The following is an 11,466-nucleotide window of genomic DNA, read 5'->3' as shown; positions in this document are numbered from 1 at the left end:
TTTGAAAACAAAGAATTTGAACAACAGCTCTGGAAGCTTATGATCCCACAGTGGATTCTGAGTTCCCCTGAGATGCAGCCACCTTGAGGGTCCTGGAAAAAAGCTTAGGATCTATAAAGGATGATATTGCCCATCAGGGCTAAGTGATGGTGACATTTTTTTTGAAAAAGGAGTAAAACTAAAAGGAGCAGAAGGGAATGGGAACATGTGATGTATCAGTGTCTGCTGCTAACTTAGAGCTCCTTTGACATGGTGATGATTTTACGTATGAACCTAAAGGACATCAACATGCACATTCTTTTCCTAGAGAAGAGCTTTGGTTCTAAAAGGATTCATTTCTCTTGCACCCCAGGTGCCTGTGCTGAGGCCCATGGACCTGATGGTGGAGGCCACCCCACGAAGAGTCTTTGCCAATGCACACACGTATCACATCAACTCCATATCAGTCAACAGCGACTATGAAACCTACATGTCAGCTGATGACCTGAGGATTAACCTGTGGAACTTTGAAATAACCAATCAAAGTTTTAGTATCCTTTCCTTGGGGCCAATAGCCGATTGGCTTGAATCAGGAGTGTTCAGGTAAGAGCAGGCTTGGGGAAAAGTGAAACGAAGGCAGCAGTCGTAACTAACACCTAGCACATTTATGGAGAGGTGTTCCCTTTGAAATTACATTGGTGGCTCTGGTACTCGTTCATCCCAACAAAGTTAGAGAAGTGTCGAATTACAAGTAGTGGTCCAGGATTAGCTCTGTGTTGGAACTCTGAATCGGTTCCTTCGTGCAGAGGTGTTCATGTGTCATGAATTAAACCTAGATGTGACTTTGTCAACTATAAGATAAAACCCTAGAGTTCAGTTAAGTGTTCCTTCCTCTTGTTAAAGGATTCTTAAATGGCCCGTGTGGACAGCATGGACCACAGGTATGCGTGACATGATTTTTATTGTATCGTAATAGTGAAAATAATAATGGCTGCCATTTATTGAATTCCAAACATTGCACTGGAAACTTTCCACACAGAATCTCATTTTGAGAAGTGCACATGTCATAATTGTACATCTTGATGAATTTTCACAGACAGAGCACAGCTGCGTAAGCAGCATCTGGATACAAAAAAAAAAAACAAACTTTATTTGCAGTCCTCAGGTCGTCATCACTCTTCTTTTCATCCTCTATCCACCAAGGGTATATTTGATATAACAACTCCACAATGTCAGTATTATTATTTCCTGTCCAGCTAAAATTTAAAGAAGTCAAGGAAATCACTGAGCGAGCGTCTGACCCAGTATTTTCATTGTACTATATTGACTCTCTCTTTAATAATACATACCAGCCATTTGTTCAGTACATATCATGTGGTCCATCCCACCACAAACCTGACTCTTCACTCTCAGTTAATGGTTTAACCACCCAAGCAGTTGAGCAACTGATGTATAAAGTCAATATTCTTTTCTCCTATTCACCAGCCTTCCTACCCCCAACCCAATCCACTCATGAGCCCTACCTTTGCTTTCTCTAAAATATATCTCAAATCTCTCATTTCTCTCCATCTCCACTTCTTCCAACCCATGTTAGTAGAGGCCACTCTTCTCTCACCTGTGTGATTACATTATTCTCCTCTCTAGTCTTCATTCTTTCTTGCTCTCTTATGTAATACCTGTCCTCATAACAGTCAGAGTGGGCCTTTCAACAAGTAATCCAGATACCATCTCTCCCCTGCTTAAAACACTCGAGCAAATGGTGAACACTCCCACTGAATGTAGAATAATATCCAGTTTCTTTACCTTGGTCCAGGAGATTCCACACAATCCGGACCCTGCCTCCTTCTATGATATCCTGTCATTCCACTCTTCCCTAATTTATTCTGTTTCAGCCAACTAGTCTCTTTTCTGTTCCTAGATAAACCTTGTTGTTACTTCCATTCCTTGCATTTTCTGTTTCCTCTTCCTAAAATAGTCTGCCCCCAGAATTCACATGGCTAACTGCATGCCATCAGTCAGACTTCGATCTCATGTCACATCCCCGGAAACAGATCACCCCAATAACCCTTTATCCCTATTATCGTCAAAGTACTTATCACTAATCAAACTTACTTTTTTATTTGTGTATTTAGGGTTTCCCGATATTCTAATGTGAATTTTGTGAAAGAAGGGACTTTGTATGATCGATTTCTGTACCCCAGTACCTAGAACATTCTGACATAAAAAGTACCATTTTGGTTGACTATGTCAAGTTTGAAGTACATCAAAGTGGAGATATTCAGTAGATAGTAGATCATGAAATCTAGCCTGGAAATTTTACTCGAAGAGAATATTAGTTACAGTAAAGCTCCAGATATTCTGATGTAAAATAGACCCCCGTAATGGCTCAAATACATAAAAGATTATTTCTCTCGAAAATTTAATATGATGGTTTCTATCAGTAGAGTGCCTCCTCCAATCAGTCACTTGGAGATTCAAGTTCCTTCCATCTTGTGGCTCCCCGATGTTACCATGTTTACCTGTATCAGGACAGCAAAAGGCGTCAACCACACATGGAAAACTCCTATGAGCCAGGCTCTAAAATAGCATGCATTCCATTGGCTAGAACTCAGTCACATGGCCACTTCTTGCTGCAAAGCAGACTAGGAAATGTAGTATAGCTGTGTGTGCATAAGGAAGAAAAGACCTGGTTTTAGAACACAGCTAACTAGTCTGTACCACAGAAGAGTGCTCAGCAGTTCCCCGAGGCTTTTCAGAGAAGGCAGCTTTAAGCAGGTAGAGGTGATTATGGAGACACTGAGAACTGACCAATCAGGACTGTGACTGGCATCTTTTTGTTGCTCACAGAGCAGACTCGACACACTGTCTGAGCCTCGGAGAATCTGCCTACAGATTTTGCCTGGAAGTGCAGCTGCTAATAGAATGAGTGTGGGTGGTGGTTCCCTTTCCCCTTTACATCTATTCCAGGAGCCAGAAATCTGTTCAGGCTCAGCTGCTGTCACACTGAGCTGCTGCTGTCCGCAGTCTAGGTGACATGTTTTCTGAATTTTGCCTCTAGCCTTCAAGGGAGAAGGAAGTTTCTTTAGGCGTTTTGGGAGACAGTTGCCTTGGGAGAATGCAAAGGGGAAATATTAATAGCACAATTTAGGTTATGTTCTGCAGATGTGTGACAGCCTACCAGATGCTAGCATACAAATGAGACTGTGCCATTCACCCTTAAAGCAGCCATATGTAAAATAATCATTGTCATCATGAGAATGATGATAACTGATATCTATATAGTTATTTTGAACCAGACCGCCCTAAGCACTGAGCAGACCGTACAAACTGGGACCCTCTTGCTTATCATCACTGAAGTGCAGCCTCCTCTGGGGTAGGAAGCGGCCATCTTTCAAAACAGCCTTGGCAAAACACCAACCACCAGGGAAGTCTTATTCAGTCCTGTGTTGTTTAACACTGTTTCTATAGTGCCTCATGGTTCAGAATGTGGGGTTCCCAAAGCATGGTATGAGTTTCTGCTTTCATAATTATGTATTTGTGATCATGAATATTAGAAAACACAACTATCATATCCTATCATTTCATGATACTGAAAAATTCATTTAAATTACAAAGTATGCATAAGTAAAGAAAACTATTAAGTAAATACCAAAATGAGTGGTCTTGCAATATGTTTTGAAAAGTCATAACTTCCAGTGGTATTTGGTGTGACAGTGGCATTATGGTTGGAAACACAGGCTTTGAGTCCAACAAGCCTAAAGGTCTCACCCAGCTCTACTACTTGCTAGCTGTGTAAGCTTTAACATGTTTTTAACTTACCCGAGCCTCTATTTCATGGTCTATAGAAAGGAACTCTATCAAAGAAGATTGTGAGAATTTTTAAAAGGTGTTTATACACACACACATGCACACGCACACGCTTATGGCAGTACCTTGCTAAGTAAGTGATCAATAAACACAGACCAAAACGATCTTTATTATTATTAAAAGGACAAGGAAACTAGAAAAGTTGAAGGTTAGAATGGTAGACTACTCTATTGTGGTGCGGGGGGTGATTAAGACAAAAATAAAGGATCCATTCGTCAGTGTAGTGGAGACAGTGGGGAACGATATAGAGATGAGGTGACAGGGTCAGTAAGAGGCAAGCCCAGAGAAAGATTTTTACCATTACCCTAAGTGCACACAATAAGTGCTCAATAAATGTTTATAGATTTTACTATAATTCCTTGGGACTTAGCCTTTTATAGGCATAATTTTTTTAAATGCAGAAACCCCACAGGAGGTCAATAGGCCAAGATTCCAGGCCTGGATAGTAAATCATTTAGCCTGTGGTTTTCTTAGAAGAGAATGGGTCCAAGCAACAATATAAGAAGGACAAAGGTCTGGGGAAACACTACAAATAATAACCACCATTTATTGAGCCTTCTCTCTGAGCCAGGCACTCTAAGTACTTTACGTGGTCACTTCATTTAATCCTCACAACTTTATAAGATAGATGGTATTATTATCTGCATTATCTAATGAGGGAATTGAGAGTCAAGGAAATGCTAAGCAGTTTGTTAAGGTCACACAGATTTTAGGTGAAGCTGGATTCAAATCCAGAGTCTGCACTCCCAACTACTAAGCTATAAGGTTCTGAGGAAGCCCAAGAAACCCAGGAGACGTCTTCGTAGTTTCCTTCTTGTCCACTCTCCTGACAACATGAGGCCCAAAGGACTTGTCAAGCGCTGGGAGAAATTGCACACCTCATAAAGCTCTAGGTCTGGCCTCAGGTTCAGAGCGTCAGCAGCCACACAAGTAAGGCACAGGCCTGGGAAACCCTACCAAGGCCGCATTTCACACAGGAAGGAGGGGCTGCCCTGGCACTTACAGGCCAGTGGGCTGGGTGTGTCACCGCAAGAAATGCTCTCCTGTTACACTGAATGCAAGTCTGAGGTTGCCGTCTACGATTGTGGATAAAAGCCACAGGAACAACAAGGGAGGGAAATTTGTACTGGGTCCCAAAACTTCCCTCAAAACCTGCCTGGCAGAATCCCATTAGTCAAAGGAAGGTCGCTGTCCGTGGTACTAAGGCGTGACAGAGCTGGAAGCCACGAATTGAGGTTACGTACGGTCCCCTGATCAGGGAATCAATTCCAAAAGGGACGCAGCTCAGTTGACAAAATGGGGCTGATGCACAGGGCTGCAAAGACCTAGGTCAAAGATGAAGTACCCCTGGAGTCCAGTTGACTTCTCCCAGATAAATCTTTCTCATGCCCGGAGACTGGACTTTTGCGAGGTGTGGCTTCTGCTGGCCTTTTCCAGCCTTGCTTACACCCTGTTCTATCTCACTCTCTGGTCTCCCGTCACAATGACTATCCTAGAGTTCTTCCAACACCTCATGCTCCCTTCAGCCACAGGACCTTTGTACATGCTGGACTAGTCTCTCCACACCTATTTTCCAAGTTAGCTCATACTCTTCCTCTTTCAGATCTCGACTCAATAGTCAGCACCTGTGAAAGCCTTCTTTTATTCCCTAGCCTATATCAGGTTTTTTTAAAAAAAAATGCATTCATATAATCATATTCCCTTTCTTCACGTGACTTATGTGCATATTCGTAATTATATGCTCGTTAGTGCGATTATTTGATGCAAGTCATCTTGAAAGCAGACAATTTTTTTTTCACTTTAATATCCCCATGGGTTGGTGCAGTGCCTGGCACAAATTTGGTGCTCAGTGTACAATTGTTTAGGGGCTCTCTCTTTACTTTTACTTGATATGGGTCCCATATTGGACTAGGTAGGTGCCCAGGTCAACTCACTCTCAGTCTTGAGAAGAAAGTTTGAAGGATCTAGATATGGTATAGTTTTCATAAAGAAACAGTATCTTTCTATAGCAACTTTCCTTTATTGAAAAGTTATGGCTCCCTCTTGCCCTAGAAAATCACTTATCTAGAAATGAGTTATTATTGTCCTGATGTAGTTAACACAGTAAGGCCAAAGTTTGACAGCTTTAAACCAGAACCTGTTAGGCAAAACAGAGTCAGACTGGCTATGGATGGAAGAGAGAAAATTCAAGACCAGGTGCCGTGAAGCTAAGACTGCCTCACTCTAATATGGTGCTAAACACAGACTTCAGGCCTCAGACCTCAGAGATCCTGTACATGTCTGGTAACTAGGGTGTAATGAGCACTCAACTGCAGAACCAGAGGAGGAGTCTGGAATTGAGAAAATCACCTATAATCTTATCACCTAATTTTGAAGTATGCATAGGGGATTTACATCACAGTTTTAATTTAATGCTAGCTAACTCAATTTGTACAAGGGCTTAGAAAAATGAATAAATAAGGAAATGAAAAGGGAAACCCCCAGGCCACAGACCAGCACCTAGTGGTAAGTAGCCTCTTAGGAACCGGGTCGCACAGCAGGAGGTGAGCAGCAGGTGAGCTAGCAAAACTTCGTCTGTATTTGCGGCTGCTCCCCAGCGCTAGCATCACCGCCTCAGCTCCACCTCAGATCACCAGGCATTAGATTTTCATAAGAACACTGGTCCCTGGTGCCAAAGAGGTTGGGGACTGCTGCTGTATATGATATTTATTTACCATATTTAGTGACTATGCCCCCTCCTAGAATACAGGCTACATACATCAGGGTTTTTTGGTCTACTTTGATCATGGCTCTGCCCCTGCACCCGGAAGAGCACTGGCAAATTCTTTGTGAACGTTTATGGAATATGTGGAAGAGGGAACAAATGACTAAGCCCTAGGTAGAGTTACTAAAGGGTAGCTTACATGCCTACTTTGGAATCTAATTCCTCTATACGATATATTTCCTTCTTGTCTGTTTCTCTCCCTCCCTCTCACTCACACACACATATACTCACTTTTTTTATGTGTCTATGGTCAGACTGTGTACATTTTGTATCTAACTTGCCTCACCTAAAATTATATACATAAAGGTAGATAGATAGGCGTAGAAAATACCTTTTTCCATTTTAAAATAGTGACCTCCTTAAAAGACAATAATAACTGATAATTGAAAAGAAAAAGTTCATAGACCCACCCAGACAGAACTATCACTAACATTTGGTATCTTGCCTTTTAGCTCATCATTTTCAGAGTATAAGTTTTAAATGGTGTTATGATCGTACTATAGATAGAATTTTTTCATGCTATGTTTTTTAACCGACCTGGAATTTAATTGCATAAACAATTTAATTTAATCGCATGAACAATTTAATGAGATAGATCATTTATGTATCTATGTGTATATACGCGCGTGTATGTATATATATATACACACACACACATATATATGGCAATCTTTTATAATGTTGCATTGCAAATGTAGACTTTTTATAGAAAGCTTTTTCCAAATTCGGGATTAATGAAATGACTTTTGCATGGCTCCCATGCTACCCCTTAGCATCCTGCCGTAACCCTCTCCATTCCCTCACCCCACTGCTGATATAATTTATGGCTCTGGCTTCTTATTTGTTTGAAGCTGATCCCTTAAGAGGTGACCTCCCAGTGTCTTCAATTATTATTTTAAATGATGCCTTAGGCCACTGCCTGGCACAGCAGTGCTCTCACCTTCCAGCCTTCTGCCTTCCAAGCGTGGATCTCAGCTGCCAAACTGGCTGTGCCCCCTTCTGTCCTCAGAGCTTTCTCTAGAGTCCTAGCAGAGAGACAGACTAGCCCCTTTTGTTAGCAGAGGTAATTTGCCTGAGCTCAGCACTAATAAAGAATGCCATAAGCAGTTGGGGTCAAAAAGAACAGATCTGTCAAGCCCCAGGGTTAATTTAATAGCAATCTGTTGGCTGTCCGCCTTGTATATTATCTGTGAATCCAATGCTGTGTTTTGCTTTTGCCATTTAGTTCTTTGGGACAACAGGGAAATAATTTGGATAGAGAGCTCTAAAGGATAGGGAAGAGAAAATTGACTGTCAAAATACATCATTCCATTTTCAAGATGATACAGGGAGCCACACAGTACTCATCTCGTTTCTCCTTCCTTCCCAACATGAAGGGCAAAACCACATGGACCGAAGCTGTGTGTGTCTCCCTTTACAACAGTGCAAGGCAAAGGGCCTGGGCTTCTAGATGATGCAGATATGAAATATCTAAATGTGAAATATGCTTTCCTGTCATCCCCATATGCCATCGAATTTTTAGCAACTAGACTCCTCCCAAAAGTTTCTAAAACTCAGCCAATTCTCCATCAGATAATGATTCAAGAAATCCCTTATCATGTTTCTGCCCCAACTTCAGTTTCAAAAAATATGTGTATCATATAATAGGACATAAAAATCTTAGGTGAGATGCTGTGTCCCAATCGTGGTTCGGAAAAATGTCCCCAAAGTGGACAGCGAATGAAGAGAGCACAGGCCCAAAGTAGAAGAGACAGAGCTTCCTCTCAGATTAGCCAGGGGATTCTTCAGGAAAGCTGGAATCACCACGCTCAGAAGGGCCGGCTCTGTGAGGGCCATTCCTTGGGGGAGGAAAGTGACATGTGGTCAAGAACCCAGGCTCTGGAGTTGGACAGACTTGAGTTCAGACCCCAGCTCTGCCCCCTACTGGTCATATGACCTTAAGTAATTAACCTCAGTCACCATTTCCTCTGCTGGATAATGAGCCAGTTAATACTGACCTCATAAGGCTGAGATAAAGGTCAAATTAGACAGCACGTGGCACTCGATAAACATTATTCTCCTTCTCGTTGTCTTTATCATCACGGTTATTAAAAAGAAGAGCGGGATCACGCTTTTACCCACTAAGCCCCAGAGAGTCAGACTCAAACAAGCACTCTAGTCAAAAGAGATGCTTGAGGATGAGGGATGATGGGCAGACATAGAGGTCCAGAATGGATGGGAGGGAGGATGGATCCAGAGGCAGCAGCCCTAAGCAGACTCAGGAGCCACCTCCCCATGATGGTGTTCTCGGTAGTGGATGTTGCTGGTTTCACAGATATGTTTAAGCACTTCATTTTTACACATTCTGACATTTGGGCTTTATTTTTAGGTGAGAAAATAATAACCGTAGATGTGACATCTCCTCCTCCCACACAGCAAAGATCCTTTCCAGTTACTCTTGTTTTTAGAGCTATACTGGTAGAGGTTGAAAAAGCTGACACCAGATTTTCTTTTTTTATTTTGGGAAAAGAGAAACTTGCTCACTGGCACAGAAGGGTACAGAAGCTCTTTCTGGAGGGTGATGAAATCTGACAATAGCTGAACACTGACCTCTGCTTACTCCACCCCATGTCATGGCCACTAGCCCAGGGTATGGGTCAGAGGGCTGGGGAGAATACCAGAGCTGCAGCTTGGGGCCTTCTGAAGGGCACCGGCTCTCGCTCCCCAGGTGCTCACTGCAATAATATTTATAATTCTGGCAGTAGTTAAGTTGAAAGGTAGTATTTTGTGAATCCAGGGGACCCACATCCTCCAGAGACCCAAGTAATATCTGCATCTGGGTTCGGTGGGGGAAATTGTAGTAAAATATAATGTTAGTTCAGTCTGAAGCTAATTTTAGAAAGAACCCAACAAAATTTGGAAGAGATAATTGAAGGGGGAAGTGACACAGCCAAATACACAGCCCCTATTACAACAAACCGCATGCTGAAATAGTTGTAGCAAGAGCATAGGTGATGTTTGATAATAGATAAACGCGTCGTTAGTGTTGATGTAACAAAAAATACCAGTGCATTTACTTGCACCTCATCTAAACTCCAAGGAAGGGACTATGCTACTAACTTCATGAAGAGCAGAGAAGACTTCATCTATCCCAGTCTAATAGGACATTCTGTATCAAGTTGCAGCTTATAGGGTCAGCGCAGTGTTTTCCAAAACAGGGTATATAGACTCCTGGCACACACACAACATTTTGATTTTAATTGTTATACATTTATTTTCATGTCTATTATTAAAAATTAAACTAGCTCATTATACTGATGATTTTGTGAATAATAGATTACTGCGTTGATAAGGCTAAGAAAAAGTGAGTCAATTTAAGTTTATCTGAAGAAAAAAAAGTTAAGTATAAAAATACTACCTGATGATATACAGATAGGGCAAAGAATCACAAAAGTGGTGAAGTCTAGGAAAGTGGGAATCAGTTTGGTCAGCTTTCCCAAGTAATGGCATCCACGTCATGAGGCCTGTTCTCTTGCAGGAAGTTGCTGGGTCCTGAGACAGCACCTCTGCCCCAGCCTAGGTGCCTCCCAGCCTGCACCCAGGTCCTCTGAGCTCTCAGTTGGGGTACAAAGGGATCAGCCCAAACCCACCCCCTCATACATAACAGATACCACATTCAAGGTGTTTGTTTTTGTTACGTCACCTTTATAAACGAAAGACCAAATGTTTCATTTCAGTATGCCAGGATGTGGTCTTTAAAAATAGAGCTATAGGCAAAGATAAATACCATATGATTTCGCTCATTTGCAGAATCTAAAGAACAAAAAGAACAAATCAAAAACAGGCTCACAAATATAGTGGACAATTTGGTGACGGACGGGGGGGTGTGGGGGGCTGGGAGAATGGGGCGAAGGGTTAAAGAAGTACAAATTAGAAGTCAATAGATGGTCACGGGGATGGGGAGCACAGCATAGGGAATGCAGTTAGCATTAATATGATGGCTTAGTGGAGGGCCGGGGGAGGGAGGGAGCAATTGGGGGGATTATTTTATGAACTATATAAGATGTCTAACCAATGTACTATATACTTGAAACTAATTTAAATAAATTTTAAAAAATAAAAATAAAAATAGAGCTATAATAATTCTTGATCAAAAAGGAAAATACTGAGAAAAGTAAATATTCCATAGGAGGCTAAAACTGTCTTGCCATACAATTAGATGGCTTCTTTCAGCTGCATAAACTCCCACACAAGCTCTAAAGCAACTCACAACTTATGGAGATGAGCTCCTACATGTCTTTGATAAGAGAAATTTTGCATAATTATGAAAGAGCACAAATTTTATGCCTGGGATAAAATTCTAGTGCTGCCACTCTTTAGCCATGTGACTTGGGGCAAGTTACTTTACTTACTCTGAGCCTCTGTTTGCACCCCTGAAAAATGGGGATAAGGTAAGTGCTAAATGAGATAAAGTACCTAATGTGCTTTGCACTGTGATTGACCTATAGTAAGTGCCCAATAAATGGTAGCAGCTATCATCATCATCATCATCATCATCATCATCATCATCATCATCAATAATATACTATTGAAGAAGGTCTCAGACATTTCATGAAAGAGGATTTACAGTCTACCATAGGTACCATTTATCAGCACAGGAGTCTGGGTAAAAATTCAAATGAGTTGAATTATTTATTTGGCATGGGACTAGTTTATTAACCACTGCTGTAAAATGAGAAATGAAAGTCTTTGCAACGTGTCGCAGTTTAACACAATTGCATGAGCAGGTGATTTGATGGTGAATGGGGACGTCCGCATGTCATGGAACATGAACTACTGAGAAGGCACCAAGGAGACCTGCGTTCTAATACTTCCTC

General features: G+C 41.6%; 1 protein-coding gene across 1 annotated transcript in view; it reads left to right on the top strand.

Annotated features, from left to right (window-relative positions):
• Positions 1–11,466, top strand: part of PPP2R2B (protein phosphatase 2 regulatory subunit Bbeta) — a 411,123-nt gene that overhangs the window by 355,152 nt on the left and 44,505 nt on the right. Inside the window, exon 8 of the mRNA XM_023534916.1 lies at positions 353–582. Within this exon, the coding sequence (XP_023390684.1) occupies positions 353–582 (230 nt within the window). The remainder of the gene's footprint in view (positions 1–352; positions 583–11,466) is intronic.

Source organism: Pteropus vampyrus, unplaced genomic scaffold (assembly GCF_000151845.1).
Source record: "Pteropus vampyrus isolate Shadow unplaced genomic scaffold, Pvam_2.0 Scaffold134, whole genome shotgun sequence".
NCBI classification, from domain to species: domain Eukaryota; kingdom Metazoa; phylum Chordata; class Mammalia; order Chiroptera; family Pteropodidae; genus Pteropus; species Pteropus vampyrus.
Note: the sequence above shows the minus strand (reverse complement) of the source record. Positions and strands in the feature narration are given on the sequence as shown.